This window comes from Embiotoca jacksoni, unplaced genomic scaffold (genome assembly GCF_022577435.1).
Source record: "Embiotoca jacksoni isolate LCO1_2020_lvr unplaced genomic scaffold, fEmbJac1.0.p SCAF_13, whole genome shotgun sequence".
NCBI lineage: Eukaryota > Metazoa > Chordata > Actinopteri > Embiotocidae > Embiotoca > Embiotoca jacksoni.
In genome coordinates, this window is record NW_027185263.1 from 437467 (window position 1) to 457062 (window position 19596).

The window sequence follows — 19596 nt, forward strand, 5'->3', positions numbered from 1 at the left end:
CAGAGGGGGGCGGAGCATCTGTTAATAGAACCAGGATCAGAGGGGGGCGGAGCATCTGTTAACAGAACCAGGATCAGAGGTGGGCGGAGCATCTGTTAACAGAACCAGGATCAGAGGTGGGCGGAGCATCTGTTAACAGAACCAGGATCAGAGGTGGGCGGAGCATCTGTTAACAGAACCAGGATCAGAGGGGGGCGGAGCATCTGTTAAAAGAACCAGGATCAGAGGGGGGCGGAGCATCTGTTAATAGAACCAGGATCAGAGGGGGGCGGAGCATCTGTTAACAGAACCAGGATCAGAGGTGGGCGGAGCATCTGTTAACAGAACCAGGATCAGAGGTGGGCGGAGCATCTGTTAAAAGAACCAGGATCAGAGGTGGGCGGAGCATCTGTTAACAGAACCAGGATCAGAGGTGGGCGGAGCATCTGTTAACAGAACCAGGATCAGAGGTGGGCGGAGCATCTGTTAAAAGAACCAGGATCAGAGGTGGGCGGAGCATCTGTTAACAGAACCAGGATCAGAGGTGGGCGGAGCATCTGTTAACAGAACCAGGATCAGAGGGGGGCGGAGCATCTGTTAAAAGAACGAGGATCAGAGGGGGGCGGAGCATCTGTTAATAGAACCAGGATCAGAGGGGGGCGGAGCATCTGTTAACAGAACCAGGATCAGAGGTGGGCGGAGCATCTGTTAACAGAACCAGGATCAGAGGTGGGCGGAGCATCTGTTAACAGAACCAGGATCAGAGGTGGGCGGAGCATCTGTTAACAGAACCAGGATCAGAGGTGGGCGGAGCATCTGTTAACAGAACCAGGATCAGAGGGGGGCGGAGCATCTGTTAAAAGAACCAGGATCAGAGGGGGGCGGAGCATCTGTTAATAGAACCAGGATCAGAGGGGGGCGGAGCATCTGTTAACAGAACCAGGATCAGAGGTGGGCGGAGCATCTGTTAACAGAACCAGGATCAGAGGTGGGCGGAGCATCTGTTAAAAGAACCAGGATCAGAGGTGGGCGGAGCATCTGTTAACAGAACCAGGATCAGAGGTGGGCGGAGCATCTGTTAACAGAACCAGGATCAGAGGGGGGCGGAGCATCTGTTAAAAGAACCAGGATCAGAGGGGGGCGGAGCATCTGTTAATAGAACCAGGATCAGAGGGGGGCGGAGCATCTGTTAACAGAACCAGGATCAGAGGTGGGCGGAGCATCTGTTAACAGAACCAGGATCAGAGGTGGGCGGAGCATCTGTTAACAGAACCAGGATCAGAGGTGGGCGGAGCATCTGCCTCGACCGGTTGGGGTGAGAGGAGAGCAGAGAGAGAAAAGGACAGCGTAGAGATAGAAGAGAAGAACTGTTGATGGAGACGACAATCACAGAGCAGAAACATGCAGCTCCATGACGGGACATCTGGAAAAGAAAGAACAGAAACTACACGAGCGAAGGAACTGAATGGAGACAACAGATAATAAGAAGAAACTATGGGAGAGAAAAAGATGGTGAGGTATGAGTCAGTTAAAGAGTAGGAGGAAAGAAAAGAAGCTCAGCATGTAACGAGGTCCTCCAGCAGCCTCGGCCTATAACAGCATAACTAAGGGTTGGTTCAGGTCTACCTGAGCCAGCCCTAACTATAGGCTGTATCAAGAAGGAACGTTTTGAGTCTAATCTTAAAGCTAGAGAGGGTTTCTGCCCCTCCAACACAAACTGGGAGCTGGTTCCACAGGGGAGGAGCCTGAAAACTGAAGCTCCGCCTCCCATTCTACTTCTGGAAACTCAAGGAACCACAAGTAGACCAGCGTACTGAGAGAGAAGTGCTCTGCTAGGATTATATGGTTCTATAAGATCTCTAAGATATGATGGAGCCTGGTCATGTAGAGCTTTGTAAGTCATCAAGATAATTTTAAATTACATTCTTGATTTCACAGGAAGCCAGTGAAGAGAAGCTAAAACTGGAGAAATATGATCTCTCTTGTTAAATCCTGTCAGTACTCTTGCTGCAGCATTTTGGATCAGCTGCAGGTTTTTAATGAGTAATTTGGACATCCTAACAACAAGGAATTACAATAATCTAGTCTAGAAGTAACAAACACATGAATGAGTTTTTCTGCATCACGCTGAGGAAGGATTCTCCTGATTTTATTAATATTACGTAGATGAAAGAAGGCAGTTCTGGAGATTTGTTTTATATGGTGTCTAAAGGACAAATCCTCATCAAATATGACTCCAAGGTTCCTCACAGTTTTACTGGAGGCCAAGACAACGTCATCTAGAGTAACTAAGTGATTACAGAAAGAGTTTCTGAAGTGTTTAGGACCAAGTACAAGAACTTCTGTTTTGTCTGAATTTAGAAACAGGAAGTTTTTGGTCATCCAGACCTTTATGTCTTTTAGACAGGCTTCAAGTTTTACTCACTGATTAGTTTCATCTGGTTTTATAGAAAGATATAGCTGAGTGTCATCTGCATAACAATGGAAGTTGATGCAGTGCTTCCTGATGACATCTCCTAATGGAAGCATGTACAAAGTAAAAAGTATTGGGCCTAACACTGAGCCTTGTGGAACTCCATAACTAACTCTTGTTTGTCTGGAAGATTCATTGTTGACATGGACAAACTGGAATCTATCTGATAAGTAGGATTTGAACCAGTCTAATTATGATATGATGCCACCTATGACAAAATATGAGTTATATTAACATGAATGCAGATTTAAATGTCATCAGGCTCTTGTAAGGTCACGGATTATGTGAGTAAACATGTTACTGATGCAGAAGATCTTCTGTTCGTTAAACTCAGCAGACTTCATGTGCAAAACATTCAATTTATAAAAACACTCACAGGTCAAAGTTTTACTTCAAGAATCTCTTTAACAAAACAAAACCCAAAACTCTCTCAAAACTTAAAAAAATAACAACAATATAAAGATTACATCATCACTCAAGATAACAACAGAGCAGAAAACTAAAGTGATGGAAAAAAACGTGGTTCTTCTTCACACGGAGCTGCTCTCCTCCTCTGATTGGTCCGTCCTCCTGTCAGTCTCTGACTTCTGTTTAGACCTCCAAACTCCTGAAAGCACAGATGTACAAGAATAATCAGACCAGTGTGTGTGTGTGTGTGTGTGTGTGTGTGTGTGTGTGTGTGTGTGTGTGTGTGTGTGTGTGTGTACTGACGGGAAGCAGTGATCAGCAGCAGAGCGGGGATGAAGACGATGAAGGACATCCTCACTGTATTTCCCACAAACATCTGCAGAGTGTTTACTTCCTGCTGCTGGACGGATGACTGTCGACAAACAAACAAACACAAATCAGTAAACAAACAAAATGAATACACTAAGCTGACAAACAACCCCCCCCCCCAAAAAAAAGGTGCAAAAAATACTGACGAAAAAGAAAAAAAACGAATGAATGAAAAGACAAAAACAGAAAAAAAGATCAAACAGACAGAAACTTTTAAAAAATAAACAAATTGAAAACAGACAAAAACAAACGATCAAATAAAACAACAATAACAAAGTAAATGCAACCAACAAAACAATGAGCTAACAAACAACAAAATAACAGACAAACAAATGAACAAATAATTAAAGGAAAAACAAATGAATTAACAAACAAAAGAAAAAAGATCAAACAGACTAAGAACAGATAGAAAAAACAAACAATAAAACAACACAAACAAACACAACAAAATGTGTAAACGTAACGTGCGATAAACAGGAAGTAGTTTTGGTACCTGAACACGCGCCACCATCGGCTGTGTGGGGTTTTCTCCTGTGACATCACTTCCTCTCTCCTCGGTGATCTCTCCTGACAAACACAGAAAAGAAGCTCAAAACAAAACTGTTCAGATTTGTTTACTTTCATTGTTTCTTCTTCAACCAGAGTCTTCACATCTTAAACAGTCAGACTGTCAGCGCTGTACGTACTTGATGTCGCAGTAGGCGGTGCGTTCAGGTTCCCCTCGTTCTTGTCGTCTGAGATCTGTGATGTTTCTGCAGAGCGAGCTGCAGGACGACGGACAGCAGACGATGAATTATAAACCGATTTAAAACCGCTGTGACGTCAGAGTTCGTAAATGAAAAGCCTGAGAACGTACGTGTGATGATGATGAGGTGGACGCTGGACGTCTGGTCGTTGAAGAGTCCGGGCAGCTGTACTCTGCAGTGGTAGAAACCAGCGTCCGACAGCTGCGAGTGGGAGATGGACAGAGACGAGGACGAGGACACGGAGAACCTGCAGAGGACACAGGACGGACGGTTTCAGACTGACGGACGAAGACAAATCACGTTTCAACGGCGATGTTTAAAAAATATATATATATATATTTTTTAGTGACTCTGACAAGAAGTCTTCCCAGCAGAACAGTTAGTCATTGAGAATATTATGATCAGTGTCATTAAAGGTTTATTCCAATTTTAACAGGTGAGAGCTCACAGCTCGTTTCTGCTGCCCCCAGGTGGCCAAAGAAGGAACATGTTTAATATTTTTTCCTAAAAAAACAAACCCTTGGAACGAAGGTAAATTCTTGCGTGAGTGCAGATGTCTGCGGGGTAAAACGGACCCTGAACGCCTCACACCTGAACCCCCGGCGTACCTGCGTGACCTCCTGTAGGTGATGCTCTCTCCGGCGCCGTTGATGACGGTGTTGTGGCAGGTGAACAGCGACGGCTGGCCCCTCCCCCAGCACACCTCCACTCCTCTCTGCTTCACCACCTCCGAGCGACACGGCAGCGTCACCCGCTGCCCGGCCACGCCCACCACCGTCTCCGTGGTGATCGCTAACACACGGACCGGCACTGACACACAAACACAGAATTATGAACTGAAAAAGGATTAAAAAAAGTTAAAATTTGAATCTTTCACGATGCAAATTATCGGTCATTAATGTCTTGTTTTTGGAATTTCAATCTTCAGGATCTAAACCTGCAGAGAAAATACAACTGTTGGATAAATAAAAAGCAAAAGCAGCTAAATGTGGATTCAGGTTTGGGATGAAAGACTTCGAGCTCGTTATATTTAACCTCTGATTAATCTAAATGTTGTTCCAGATAATTATCTGGATTAAAAACAGTCCTGATGACTTTAATCTCTGTGACGGACTCACCTGAGAGGAGGCAGACGGAGGTGAAGGTCTGAAGCAGCAGCAGCATGTTGTTGTGTTTCCTGCAGACAGACGGACAGACAGATGGACGACGAGTCAGACGGTCGAGTCACAGCTTCGACTTCCTGTTTCCACTCTTGATATTTATAGTCGGACTGCTGTCAGCAAACAGGCCTGAAGTCACCGATCCCACTTTAAAAACCAGCTCCAGCAAAGAACTCCAGCACCCTGACCAGAACGACCGTCCGGATGCTAACGCGGTTTAATACGCGCGAACGTCTTAGACGCAGAAAATGTACGAAGCCTTTATACGAAAATATCAGCTGGAAATAAAAAGGACAAACACATCAGTTAGTTCAGGTTTAAGTTACTGAAGGGAACTAAAGCAGGAAAAGATCAGTTTGGTTTAAAATACGTACGTGACTTCTGGAGGTTAGTTTACGTATGAAAGAAAAGTTGCTTCGTATGTTAAGTTAAATACGTCACTAAAGTTTAATCAATTACTTAAAATTAGTCCACGTTGTTTTTTCGCGGACTCCGACATCCGCCTACTGGTGAAACTTCGGAACTACTGAGCTAACTGCTAACATTAACATTTGGCATTAGCCAAAAAAACAAACAAACATGTTGAGCAACTAGCTTTGTTTCAGCTAGCTGCTGAACACACCTCCTCTTACCATTTTTTTTACCAGCTGTTTGTCTCCAGAGGCGATGATGTCATCAAATCATTGATTAGAAACCCACGAGACGTACGAAAGTACCCGCAAGTTTTAGAGTTTCAGTGTTTTAGTTTGAGGTTTTAGAGTTTCAGTTTGAGTGTTGCAGCGAACCTCGAGCAGGTTTTGAACCTGCGTCGTCTCCAGCGTTGTCTCCAGCGTTGTCTCCAGCGTTGTCTCCAGCGTTGTCTCCAGCGTTGTCTCCAGCGTTGTCTCCAGCGTTGTCTCCAGTGTCATCTCCAGCGTTGTCTCCAGCGTCGTCTCCAGCGTCGTCCCCAGCGCTGTCTCCAGCGTCGTCTCCAGCGTTGTCTCTCGCTGCTCATCACAGCGTTGTCTCCAGTGTCATCTCCAGCGTCGTCTCCAGCGTCGTCCCCAGCGTTGTCTCCAGCGTCGTCTCCAGCGTTGTCTCTCGCTGCTCATCACAGCGTCGTCTCCAGCGTCGTCTCCAGTGTCGTCTCCAGCGTCGTCTCCAGCGTTGTCTCTCGCTGCTCATCACAGCGTCGTCTCCAGCGTCGTCTCCAGTGTCGTCTCCAGCGTTGTCTCCAGCGTTGTCTCTCGCTGCTCATCACAGCGTCGTCTCCAGCGTCGTCTCCAGCGTCGTCTCCAGTGTCATCTCCAGTGTCATCTCCAGCGTTGTCTCCAGCGTCGTCTCCAGTGTCGTCTCCAGCGTCCTCCAGCGTCGTCTCCAGCGTTGTCTCTCGCTGCTCATCACAGCATTGTCTCCAGCGTCGTCTCCAGCGTTGTCTCCAGCGTCGTCTCCAGCATTGTCTCCAGCGTTGTCTCTCGCTGCTCATCACAGCATCATCTCCAGCATCGTCTCCAGCGTCGTCTCCAGCGTCCTCCAGCGTTGTCTCCAGCGTCGTCTCCAGCGTCGTCTCTCGCTGCTCATCACAGCGTTGTCTCCAGCGTTGTCTCCAGCGTCGTCTCCAGCGTTGTCTCCAGCGTTGTCTCTCGCTGCTCATCACAGCGTTGTCTCCAGCGTTGTCTCCAGCGTCGTCTCCAGCGTCGTCTCCAGCATTGTCTCCAGCGTTGTCTCTCGCTGCTCATCACAGCGTTGTCTTCAGCGTCATCTCCAGCGTCGTCTCCAGCGTTGTCTCCAGCGTTGTCTCTCGCTGCTCATCACAGCGTCGTCTCCAGCGTCGTCTCCAGCGTCGTCTCCAGCGTTGTCTCCAGTGTCGTCTCCAGCGTTGTCTCCAGCGTTGTCTCCAGCGTCGTCTCCAGCGTTGTCTCCAGCGTTGTCTCTCGCTGCTCATCACAGCGTCGTCTCCAGCGTCGTCTCCAGCGTTGTCTCCAGCGTTGTCTCTCGCTGCTCATCACAGCATTGTCTCCAGCGTCGACTCCAGCGTCGTCTCCAGCGTTGTCTCCAGCGTCATCTCCAGCGTTGTCTCCAGCGTTGTCTCCAGCGTCGTCTCCAGCGTTGTCTCCAGCGTTGTCTCCAGCGTTGTCTCCAGCGTTGTCTCCAGTGTCATCTCCAGCGTTGTCTCCAGCGTTGTCTCCAGTGTCGTCTCCAGCGTTGTCTCCAGCGTTGTCTCCAGCGTCGTCTCCAGCGTTGTCTCCAGCGTTGTCTCCAGCGTTGTCTCCAGCGTTGTCTCCAGTGTCATCTCCAGCGTTGTCTCCAGCGTCGTCTCCAGCGTCGTCCCCAGCGCTGTCTCCAGCGTCGTCTCCAGCGTTGTCTCTCGCTGCTCATCACAGCATTGTCTCCAGCGTCGACTCCAGCGTCGTCTCCAGCGTTGTCTCCAGCGTCATCTCCAGCGTTGTCTCCAGCGTTGTCTCTCGCTGCTCATCACAGCGTTGTCTCCAGCGTTGTCTCCAGCGTCGTCTCCAGCGTCGTCTCCAGCGTTGTCTCCAGCGTTGTCTCTCGCTGCTCATCACAGCGTTGTCTCCAGCGTCGTCTCCAGCGTCGTCTCCAGCGTTGTCTCCAGTGTTGTCTCTCGCTGCTCATCACAGCGTCATCTCCAGCGTCGTCTCCAGCGTCGTCTCCAGCGTTGTCTCCAGTGTCATCTCCAGCGTTGTCTCCAGCGTTGTCTCCAGCGTCGTCTCCAGCGTTGTCTCCAGCGTTGTCTCTCGCTGCTCATCACAGCGTCGTCTCCAGCGTCGTCTCCAGCGTTGTCTCCAGCGTTGTCTCTCGCTGCTCATCACAGCATTGTCTCCAGCGTCGACTCCAGCGTCGTCTCCAGCGTTGTCTCCAGTGTCGTCTCCAGCGTCGTCTCCAGCGTTGTCTCTCACTGCTCATCACAGCGTCGTCTCCAGCGTTGTCTCCAGCATTGTCTCTCGCTGCTCATCACAGCGTTGTCTCCAGCGTCGTCTCCAGCGTTGTCTCCAGCGTCATCTCCAGCGTTGTCTCCAGCGTTGTCTCTCGCTGCTCATCACAGCGTTGTCTCCAGCGTCGTCTCCAGCGTTGTCTCTCGCTGCTCATCACAGCATTGTCTCCAGCGTCGACTCCAGCGTCGTCTCCAGCATCGTCTCCAGCGTCGTCTCCAGCGTTGTCTCCAGCGTTGTCTCTCGCTGCTCATCACAGCGTCGTCTCCAGCGTTGTCTCCAGCGTCGTCTCCAGTGTCATCTCCAGTGTCATCTCCAGCGTTGTCTCCAGCGTCGTCTCCAGCGTCGTCTCCAGCGTCCTCCAGCGTCGTCTCCAGCGTTGTCTCTCGCTGCTCATCACAGCGTTGTCTCCAGCGTCGTCTCCAGCGTTGTCTCCAGCGTCGTCTCCAGCGTTGTCTCCAGCGTTGTCTCTCGCTGCTCATCACAGCGTCGTCTCCAGCGTTGTCTCCAGCGTCGTCTCCAGTGTCATCTCCAGTGTCATCTCCAGCGTTGTCTCCAGCGTCGTCTCCAGCGTCGTCTCCAGCGTCCTCCAGCGTCGTCTCCAGCGTTGTCTCTCGCTGCTCATCACAGCGTTGTCTCCAGCGTCGTCTCCAGCGTTGTCTCTAGCGTCGTCTCCAGCGTTGTCTCCAGCGTTGTCTCTCGCTGCTCATCACAGCGTCGTCTCCAGCGTTGTCTCCAGCGTTGTCTCCAGTGTCATCTCCAGCGTCGTCTCCAGCGTTGTCTCCAGCGTCGTCTCCAGCGTTGTCTCCAGCGTCGTCTCTCGCTGCTCATCACAGCGTCGTCTCCAGCGTCATCTCCAGCGTCGTCTCCAGCGTTGTCTCCAGCGTTGTCTCTCGCTGCTCATCACAGCGTCGTCTCCAGCGTCGTCTCCAGCGTCGTCTCCAGCGTTGTCTCCAGCGTCGTCTCCAGCGTCGTCTCCAGTGTCATCTCCAGTGTCATCTCCAGCGTTGTCTCCAGCGTCGTCTCCAGCGTCGTCTCCAGCGTCCTCCAGCGTCGTCTCCAGCGTTGTCTCTCGCTGCTCATCACAGCGTTGTCTCCAGCGTCGTCTCCAGCGTTGTCTCCAGCGTCGTCTCCAGCGTTGTCTCCAGCGTTGTCTCTCGCTGCTCATCACAGCGTTGTCTCCAGCGTCGTCTCCAGCGTCGTCTCCAGCGTCGTCTCCAGCGTTGTCTCCAGCGTCGTCTCCAGTGTCATCTCCAGTGTCATCTCCAGCGTTGTCTCCAGCGTCGTCTCCAGCGTCGTCTCCAGCGTCCTCCAGCGTCGTCTCCAGCGTTGTCTCTCGCTGCTCATCACAGCGTTGTCTCCAGCGTCGTCTCCAGCATTGTCTCCAGCGTCGTCTCCAGCGTTGTCTCCAGCGTTGTCTCTCGCTGCTCATCACAGCGTCGTCTCCAGCGTCGTCTCCAGCGTTGTCTCCAGCGTCATCTCCAGCGTCGTCTCCAGCGTTGTCTCCAGCGTCGTCTCCAGCGTTGTCTCCAGCGTCGTCTCTCGCTGCTCATCACAGCGTCGTCTCCAGCGTCGTCTCCAGCGTTGTCTCCAGCGTCATCTCCAGCGTCGTCTCCAGCGTTGTCTCCAGCGTCGTCTCCAGCGTTGTCTCCAGCGTTGTCTCTCGCTGCTCATCACAGCGTCGTCTCCAGCGTCGTCTCCAGCGTCGTCTCCAGCGTTGTCTCCAGCGTCGTCTCTCGCTGCTCATCACAGCGTCGTCTCCAGCGTCGTCTCCAGCGTTGTCTCCAGCGTCGTCTCTCGCTGCTCATCACAGCGTCGTCTCCAGCGTCGTCTCCAGCATCGTCTCCAGCGTCATCTCCAGCGTCGTCTCCAGCGTTGTCTCCAGCGTCGTCTCTCGCTGCTCATCACAGCGTCGTCTCCAGCGTCGTCTCCAGCGTTGTCTCCAGCGTCATCTCCAGCGTCGTCTCCAGCGTTGTCTCTCGCTGCTCATCACAGCGTTGTCTCCAGCGTCGTCTCCAGCATCGTCTCCAGCGTCGTCTCCAGCGTTGTCTCCAGCGTTGTCTCCAGTGTCGTTTCCAGCGTCGTTTCCAGCGTCGTCTCCAGCGTTGTCTCCAGCATCGTCTCCAGCGTCGTCTCCAGCGTCGTCTCCAGCGTCGTCTCCAGTGTCGTTTCCAGCGTCGTCTCCAGCGTCGTCTCTCGCTGCTCATCACAGCGTCGTCTCCAGCGTCGTCTCCAGCGTCGTCTCTCGCTGCTCATCACAGCGTCGTCTCCAGCGTCGTCTCCAGCGTTGTCTCCAGCGTCGTCTCTCGCTGCTCATCACAGCGTCGTCTCCAGCGTCGTCTCCAGCGTCGTCTCCAGCGTCGTCTCCAGTGTCGTTTCCAGCGTCGTCTCCAGCGTCGTCTCTCGCTGCTCATCACAGCGTCGTCTCCAGCGTCGTCTCCAGCGTCGTCTCTCGCTGCTCATCACAGCGTCGTCTCCAGCGTCGTCTCCAGCGTTGTCTCCAGCGTCGTCTCTCGCTGCTCATCACAGCGTCGTCTCCAGCGTCGTCTCCAGCGTCGTCTCTCGCTGCTCATCACAGCTTTCGTTGCCACCAGACCAACTTCAGCGCTGAAGAACATCCAGCAGAGATGGAAGGAGGAAACTGGAGGTTTTTATTTTGAACGTTCAAATACACGTCAGGTTGTTTTAAAATGTTTATAAAGAAAAATTATTCGTGACTCGTATGTTTTCTGAAATATGAAATTTAAAGTTCTCTTGTAAAAATAAAAAAATATTTTCAGAGTCTCGATTAGAAGTCTCCTGAATGACACTCCTGTGTCTGATCCCTCCCTCCACCCCGACCTCCTCGCTGCATCTCTCTGATTGGTCACTTTACTTCTTGGTTCCTCATAAACGTAGACGTCCCTCAGGGGACTCCTGTTAAACAACCTTTTTTTCCTCCTTTCACATTAAAATAACTATACAGTTGATGTTTGTGACTGTTGACGAACCAGGAAGTAAAGTGACCTATCAGAGACATGCAGAGAGGAGGTCAGGGTGGATGGAGGGATCTCACAGGACTGGCTGTCTGCTGAGTCTGTGCAGACACACACTCGTGTTCAAGTCTCTGAGACTGTTAAAAAAAAGAATATTTTTTTACGAGAACTTTAAATTTCATGTTGAGAAAACATTCCAGTCAAAAAGTATTTTTTGTCAGTTGAGAACTTTATAAACATCTTAAAACTAACTTTAAAACATAAAACCTCCAGTTTCCTCCTTCAGGCTCTCTGCTGGACCTTCATCACCCTCATCAGCGCACTGAGGCTCGAAGAACCTCAAACCAAAAACAACTAAACTGAAGAACCTCAAACCAAAAACAACTAAACTGAAGAACCTCAAACCAAAAACAACTACACTGAAGAACCTCAAACCAAAAACAACTAAACTGAAGAACCTCAAACCAAAAACAACTAAACTGAAGAACCTCAAACCAAAAACAACTAAACTGAAGAACCTCAAACCAAAAACATCTCAAACTTCAGTGCGTTGAGCAGCTAGCTTAAACAAAGCATGTTAGGTCATTAACGCTTCAGGATTACGTCATCATGGTCAGAGTTAAAATACCTCCGTGATTTATGTAAATGAAGTTAGTACGTGAAATAAGTTACGTTATTTAAATGTAACACTTCTTACTTTCCTTCTTGTTTTGTCAAAGAACTGAAACACAAAAACAGACTTATTAACAAATCAACTTATAGATTGATTCAAATATCAGCTTTATTTATACAGCAGCTTTTATACAAACATGCAGTCCAACGCGCTTCACAGAAAAAATACAACAAATAAACAAAACAAAAACTGCTGAACTAAACATGACAAAGTGTTAAAGATAAATAAATCAACAAATTAGAATAAACTCCAGAGATACGACATTGAACTGAAGTTCTGAACATTACTCCAAATCCACATTATTATGAGGTCTGCGGATCATTTGTTTGTTTGTTGTTTGTTGTTGTTTGTTGTTGTTTGTTTATTATCTGCAGAGCTCTTATTTCTGCCCGTGTCCGTCCGACCAGCTGCGCATGCGCACAGGGCCGCCGCTGGTCGTGTGTGGAAGTTATGGCGGACGCGATGCAGACGGAGGATTTTCCGTACCTTCCTTCGGGGCCGGCGGAGAGTAAGGCCTGGTTCTTTACCCGTTTATTGTACCGGAGCACGGCGCCGGTGCGGCCGGAAACAGTCTGCGCGAATGTCACTGAAAATGCCGCAGTTGTTGTTGTTGTTGTTGTTAGCTTCCTCCGAGCTAACGTTAGCCGGCAGCTCGGGTTGAGCGGAGCGGCTTGCTAACGTGTGCTAAGCTAAGCTAGGCTAAGCTAGGCTAGCTGCGGCTCCAAGGTCGATGAGAGCGAGTCTGCATCCGACGTCGCCTCCGGCCGCTCGGGGATCGAGTCCTCGGTGGACTCGGACGGAGGCTCCTCAGACGGAGGCTCCTCAGACGGAGGCTCCTCAGACGGGGCTCCGCCGACGGTCCGATGCGGGATGGACTTCGCTGCGGTCCCGGTCCGGCTGGTGTGTTGAGAGACTCGTGCTCCCTTTGAACTTCTGAATGGAGAATCTCAGCGGATCAACTTTTCTTCATGTCCGTTGTAAAGATCCGATCTGTGTTCTGCAGCTGATCTTCTGCAGGACGGTCAGCTGCTCAGGGACGGAAGTCCTTCATTTACATACTGTCGTCCGTGAATCTCAGGCTAACTGCAGTGATGCTCACCAGATGATGGAGATATGATCTGACTGGTGGTACCTGGAGGTACCTGGAGGTACCTGGAGGTACCTGCCTGGTGGTACCTGGTGGTACCTGGAGGTACCTGGTGGTACCTGGAGGTACCTGCCTGGTGGTACCTGGTGGTACCTGGAGGTACCTGGTGGTACCTACCTGGAGGTACCTGGAGGTACCTGGTGGTGCCTACCTGGAGGTACCTGGTGGTACCTGGACGTACCTGGAGGTAACTGGTGGTACCTGCCTGGAGGTACCTGGTGGTAACTGGAGGTACCTGCCTGGTGGTACCTGGTGGTACCTGGAGGTACCTGGAGGTACCTGCCTGGTGGTACCTGGAGGTACCTGGAGGTACCTGCCTGGTGGTACCTGGTGGTACCTGGAGGTACCTGGAGGTACCTGCCTGGTGGTACCTGGTGGTACCTGGAGGTACCTGGTGGTACCTACCTGGAGGTACCTGGTGGTACCTGGAGGTACCTGCCTGGTGGTACCTGGACGTACCTGGAGGTAACTGGTGGTACCTGCCTGGAGGTACCTGGTGGTAACTGGAGGTACCTGCCTGGTGGTACCTGGAGGTACCTGGTGGTACCTACCTGGAGGTACCTGGTGGTACCTGGACGTACCTGGAGGTGCCTGGAGGTACCTGCCTGGTGGTACCTACCTGGTGGTACCTACCTGGCGGTACCTGGTGGTGCCTGGAGGTACCTGCCTGGTGGTACCTGGACGTACCTGGAGGTGCCTGGTGGTACCTGCCTGGAAGTACCTGGTGGTGCCTGGAGGTACCTGGTGGTACCTGCCTGGAGGTACCTGCCTGGAGGTACCTGCCTGGTGGTACCTGGAGGTACTTGGTGGTACCTGGAGGTGCCTGGTGGTACCTGGTGGTACCTGCCTGGAGGTGCCTGGTGGTACCTGCCTGGTGGTACCTGGAGGTACCTCCCTAGCGGTACCTGCCTGGCGGTACCTGCCTGGCGGTACCTGCCTGGTGGTACCTAGCGGTACCTGCCTGGCGGTACCTGGCTCAGTATCGCCTCCGTCAGGGTTCCCGGTGAGCTGAGTCGACACTAAAAGGTGCCGTCCTCTTTTAGAGACACTCCAGGTTTGTCTCCTGTCCCTGCAGGTAGATCAGTGTAAGTGTCATCAGTCAACGGTTTATTGTCTCGAAGCCCCGCCCACCTGAAAACCAGGACGTGGACATGCGTTCAGAGGACATCTCGCCTCTGAGGTGTTGCGGTCGCACGACTGAAGTCCTGAGGAGCGACACACTGAACTTTAATTGCAGTTTATGTCGGCAAAATGTTTTATTGCAGAAGGAGACGTAGATTTTTGTTGTTGTTGTTGACTTTGAAGATGACATCACGGCAGAGGAAAACAAAATCCAGAAAAGCACCTGATACCAAAAGCGAGTCCAGTCGAGTCGGTACCGTTCGTGGAGATCAGGGTGTTTTAGTTCCCGTCGGAACCTTCGATCCGGTTCGTTTAGCGAACGCACTTCAGAGCGCCGACGTCCGTGTGCGTGATGTTGATTGTAGGCGACGCGTGTTGTAATTCTGCTTTTTCAGTTTGAATGGAGGAACGAATTTATTATTATTATTATTATTTGTATGATTATCATGTTGTTATGAACGGTACTTATTTTTCTCTCAGAAAATAAATGATAGATTTTTGTATTTTTGACCTTTAATCACTTCACTTACAGTGAAATATATTTCTTTATTCTTTTCTATTTTCTTTTCTTCTTCTACTGTTTAACGGTTGATGATTCGCTGCATCAACTTCCTGTAATGAGTCTGAAGTGTTTTCACGGGACGAGTGTTCGGTTTGATGCGAGACCGGCTCTCTGTGACGGGATCAGATCGAGACAACGGGACGAGTCCCGCCAGTAGAAGCGAACTCAGAGACCGAAGACACGAGCTGCTTAAACAGAAATCTGAGCGTCGCACTCGGACGCCACTCGGCGGTAAACGAAGAACATCTCCAGCCGACTGTTGTCTGAACTGTTGTGTTTTCTTAAAATCGAATGTTCCCAGAAGAGTTGACCTGATTTGTGTGTCTGTCTCCTCCTGCAGTAAATAAGATGATAAAGGAGCACGGCGACCTGTTTTCCGACTCCCAGTGTAAAGTCTGCAGCGCTGTCCTCATTTCGGAGTCTCAGAAGTTGACTCATTATCAGGTCAGTGAGATGCTGCGTTCGCTGTCGAGGGACTTTATTCACGTTTCACACGAGCAGCTGGAGAAACTGCACGGTTATCAGCTGAAAGGTGTGATTATTAAACACATTAATAGGTTTATTATTTCTGTCTGAGTATATGTGAATACAAATAATTCAGCTGGAGATTTGGCTCTATTTAGTCATAAATTAAAGATAGAAGGTTTTTATTTTGTGGAAGAAATCTTTCTGAATAAAACCTAAAAAAAAAAAACTTAAAAGTCCTCAAATGAAAATACATGCTGACAATTAATATTATTACAATCTGGATTTATGCCTCTATAATAAAGTGAATAAGAACATACGACAACTCACGAAGATAAAATCTCGTTTCTAAATGACAACGATTCTGCTCCGTTTTCATTCGGGACATCAGCTGCATCGAAACAAGCGCTCCTCCTCTCCTTTCAGCCAATAACACGGCGGCGTGTCTTCCTGTGTTTCATGTTTGTTTTCTCCACTCTGATCAATAATTTGTGTTCGTCCTTTCAGAGCAAGAAACACGCCAACAAAGTGCGGCGTTACCTCTCCATCCAGAACGAGAAGGAGCCGGCGGTGAAGAAGTCCAAGACGGTATCGACGGACAGCGTGAGTGACGGGTTCGACTCCCGAGAGTCCCGAAGCACTTTAAAAACAGAGAAAACATCCAGTTGATTTGTTTATAAAATGTTTGTGTTGATTTGTTTGTGTGTGTTTGTGTTGATGTGTTTGTGTGTGTGTTTGTCAGGAGGACTGTAACAACGGAGACACGGACCGGCTGAAGGTGTGTCACGTATGTAACATGACCTTCTCCGCTCCCGTCGTGGCCGAGTCGCACTATCAGGGCAAAGTTCACGCCAAGAACCTGCGGCTGAAGACGGTCGGACCTCAGACTCAGAGTACGGACTTTATTTATTTACCCAGAACCTCCTTCTGTGGTCGTTTCTTCTTCTGATGTTTCTGAAGTTACAGATACAGTAAATTAATAAGTTGCATCGTTCCTCCTGGTCAGCTGCAGCCGCTCAAACACCAGCAACCCCTCAGCCCAAGAAGAAGCCTGCTGACGACTCCGGCGCCGTTCCGGCGGCAGGAAACAACAACAACAACAACGACAACCCGGACCGGTTCTGCTCCATCTGCCAGGCCTCCTTCAACAACCCGCTGATGGCCCAGCAGCACTACGTGGGCAAGAAGCACCGGAAACAGATGACCAAGCTGAAGCTGATGGAGACGTACGGCCCGTCCACGGCACCAGGTCGGACCACAGAACCAAGACCGGGACCGGGAGTCGGCGTGTAACGGAACCACCAACTAACTTCTCTCCTTCTCTGTGCCCACAGCTTCCACACTAAACGGATACCCCTGCACCGTCTGCAACATCGAGCTGAACTCGGTGGAGCAGTACCAGTCTCACATCAGCGGGGCCAAACACAAGAACCAGTGAGTCCAATCAGCTGCCTTCACTTTGGAAGAAGGTCCAGTAACTTCAATATTTAGCCTGACAGTGTGTGAAGGTCAGCTGAGTTCTGTATGAGAGGTTAGCTGAAGTAAATATTCCAGATTTTAAATAAATCTGGTCTGAAATCAAGTCTTAAAACCAGTCCATGACTAGTCCTAAACCGGTCCATGACTGGTCCCAAACCGGTCCATGACTGGTCCCAAACCGGTCCTTGACTGGTCCCAAACCGGTCCTTGACTGGTCCCAAACCAGTCTAAATCCAGTCCTAAATCTGGTCTTAAACGAGTATTAAACCAGTCATGAAACCAAAACACGTTAATCTAAAATCTTTTGTCTTGTGCTTGTCCAGAATGAAGAAGTCCGGTCTGAGTTCTACAGAGAACCAACTTCCAGCTGAACAATCGTATGAGAGCGACAACCAGTTCGCCTCCACGGACGAGCAGTTCGCCTCCACGGACGAGCAGTTCACCTCCGAAGGAGAGTTCGCCTCCGAAGGAGAGCAGTTCGCCTCCGGAGACAACCAGTACGCTCCCGAGGAGGCGGAGTTCTCAGAGGAGTACCAGTACACCTGAGGCTGGACCGGGACGCTTCAGTCAGGACTCGGAACAACAAACACCAACCAGCCCCTTTAACTCATTAACAACCCATTAACCTCCGTCAGCAGTAGTTCCCCCGGAGACGAGTCACCATGGACACAGCTTCGGACACGCTGTCAATCATCCTCCAGCTGGAACTCTTCAACGCTTTTATTTCACTTTCTTTTGATGTGTGGATGCTCGGCGGAGCGATGAAGACTCAGTGTGATGAAGACTCAGTGTGATGAAGACTCAGCAGGGAGGCGGCTTCACTGTGAAGAACGTCTTCGAGTGTTGGACTTCTGTTACAGAATGAAAACGATCGACGTCAGGGCTGTGAAATCATCCGATTTAACGCATTTCATTTACTATATGTTTGTTTTGTTTTTCTACAGAAATGAGTTCCTGGTTTTACAAAAGGTCTTAAAAAATGCTGCATGTTGTCTGAACACTCGCAGCAGGTCGAAATAAAACTGCCTTTACTCGCGCCGCAAACGCTCCGAAAAATCCAACTCCTGACAAGAAATGTCGCTTTATCGCTGCAGAAAAGTAAATTAATCGCACGAAAAAAAACACCCGTAAAAAGAGTTTAAATCTGGTGTGAGGTGCAGCAGAGGATTTCTGTCATCGGATTTTATGAGTAGAATTTTACCAGAACCTGCTGAAACTTTTCTTGGTTTCATTTAAAGATGAGATTTTGAGAAATGTTTTCTGTTTCTTGTTTTTTGATTGAGACGTTTGTTCGCTCTTTAAGTCGAGTTAAACATGATGCGTTCACCACATTTATTTTTAATATTCAATTTTAATTCTGGTTACAGTTTTATGTTAAAAAAACAAAACAAGCTAACTTAAAGTAAGCTGCTTTGTTTCTATAATGTTGGGAACCGGAGCCTAAATTTTTCAGTCCCTCCAGGATTTCAATTTTTTTTTTAGATTGTTTTCATCAAAAAAATTCTATTGAGTTTTTTTTTGTGGTAAAAATTCGTAAATTAGAAAATAATTTTTAATGCAAAAACAAATTGCTGTCTCGTACAGCTGGAAGAGGAAACAAGTAATTTAACATGTTCCTCGCTCCATCATAAGACCACATTTCCCACAAACCCGTCACTTCCTGTTGTTGCGGTTACCTAGCAGCAGTTTGTTTTGACGGTGAGAGGAGAGGGGACGGAGCCTAATAATTGGAAATGAACACTTGTTTTTGGAAATAAAGTCAGTTTTATTTTGAAAGGTGACTTTTTGTCGTCATACTTTCAGCAGAGCTTCTTGTTCACGATAGTTTTTTTGTGGAAAAATTGCGTTTATTGTTTGAAACCAGTCTTGAAATGAATTGCGTTAACTTTTGCAGCTGTGACTTCCTGGAGGGACTCATCGAGGAACTGGTCAACAACTATTCTGGAGTCTGATATCATTTTTTTTTTTTTGCATTTTTCTGGAGTTTGAAGAAAAGATTTATAAACTGAAAATGATTAATTCTGTCGTCACATTTCAAACAGCAGCTCTGGACCAGCTGGAGGTTTTCTGTTTTCCATGTTCTTGGTTTATTGAAGGATTTTGAACTCCACCACGGGGCTTTATAAACTCTGTAGAGGCTGATAGATGCTTTCTGAGCTCTGTAACTACTGTCCATAGCAGAGATATTTACTGCAGGCAACAGAAGACTGATGTCAGATTAGGAAGTGATGTCAATATAACAGGTTTCTGTCCTCGTGCCAGACGATTGGTCGAAATATTTTAGTATTGAATGTCTTCATCTTTCTGGCTAAAGAGAAAAAAAAGAAGATTTTTTGGATGTAATTTATACAAAGAGGGCTCATGCATCCTGTACAGTTCAACATGTATAAAAGACAAATGGCCTTTCTGTTTCCACCCTCATCGTCTGTGTGTTCAGGTGTTCTGTGATTTCCTTTCATATAAGTTATGTAAAGCTGAGAGGAGACATGCTGCATAAAGTAGACAAATGTTTTAACAAGTTTGTTTTCCTGACTCGCAGTTTGTCCTCTGGTGAAACGAAGATTCGCAGATTTATGTGTCATCACCAGGTGGGAGGAGCCTCAGACGAGCTGGGATGGATCCCCAACACTTCCTGTGTTTCTCCACAGTTTGATGAAGGTTAGTTTTGGCCTAATCTGTCCGTCAAACTTTGCTCCAGAACTTTTCTGACGGGTTCAGTCTGGCTTTCGGATTCTAATATTCATATATTATTATATATGGTAATTCAGCTGTGCAGGTGTCATATGTTGTGATCCTATCTGAGCTCTCCAGACAAGTTCTCTGGTCCTTTACTTCTTCTTCTGGTTGGTCTATTCTAGTGTATCGGTGCATTAGCACCACCTTCTGGTCTGGAGACGTATTACACTACATGATGACGTAGCTCCATAGATTCCTGCAGTAAAGATAATAAAACTGTAAACAAGGAGACCTGTAGAGACAACAAACAAACAAACAAAACTCAACAGAAGGCAGGAACCTAATGAGATGTAACGGTGACATTTATAATATAATGAGACCTGAAACTATTTAGTTTTTTATTGACACATCGCTGTAAATGTTCCAGAGGAA

General features: G+C 48.8%; 2 protein-coding genes across 5 annotated transcripts; one reads left to right on the top strand and one right to left on the bottom strand.

Annotated features, from left to right (window-relative positions):
• Positions 1-2732: 2732 nt before the first annotated feature.
• LOC138196059 (hepatitis A virus cellular receptor 1 homolog) lies at positions 2733-5998 on the bottom strand. 2 transcript variants are annotated; one of them, XM_069145746.1, is made up of 8 exons: positions 5921-5998; positions 5094-5152; positions 4584-4785; positions 4086-4222; positions 3916-3993; positions 3723-3796; positions 3164-3272; positions 2733-3059 (listed from the first exon to the last, which is right to left on the bottom strand). In XM_069145746.1, the coding sequence occupies exons 2-8, from the start codon at positions 5137-5139 to the stop codon at positions 2983-2985; spliced, it is 723 nt and encodes a 240-aa protein (XP_069001847.1). In that variant the 5' UTR covers positions 5140-5152; positions 5921-5998; the 3' UTR covers positions 2733-2982. The 2 variants fall into 2 exon arrangements, with proteins under 2 accessions (XP_069001847.1, XP_069001846.1); XM_069145745.1 differs by having other exon boundaries at positions 5768-5973.
• Positions 5999-12133: 6135 nt separating this feature from the next.
• On the top strand, positions 12134-19006 carry znf346 (zinc finger protein 346). Of its 3 annotated transcripts, XM_069145743.1 has the most exons (8): positions 12134-12221; positions 14605-14775; positions 14885-14988; positions 15517-15612; positions 15752-15902; positions 16016-16258; positions 16344-16443; positions 16812-19006. In XM_069145743.1, exons 2-8 carry the CDS (start codon positions 14640-14642, stop codon positions 17032-17034), a joined length of 1053 nt encoding a protein of 350 aa, XP_069001844.1. In that variant the 5' UTR covers positions 12134-12221; positions 14605-14639; the 3' UTR covers positions 17035-19006. The 3 variants fall into 3 exon arrangements, with proteins under 3 accessions (XP_069001844.1, XP_069001845.1, XP_069001843.1); XM_069145744.1 differs by lacking the exon at positions 14605-14775 and having other exon boundaries at positions 12138-12221; XM_069145742.1 differs by lacking the exon at positions 12134-12221 and having other exon boundaries at positions 14552-14775.
• Positions 19007-19596: the final 590 nt, after the last annotated feature.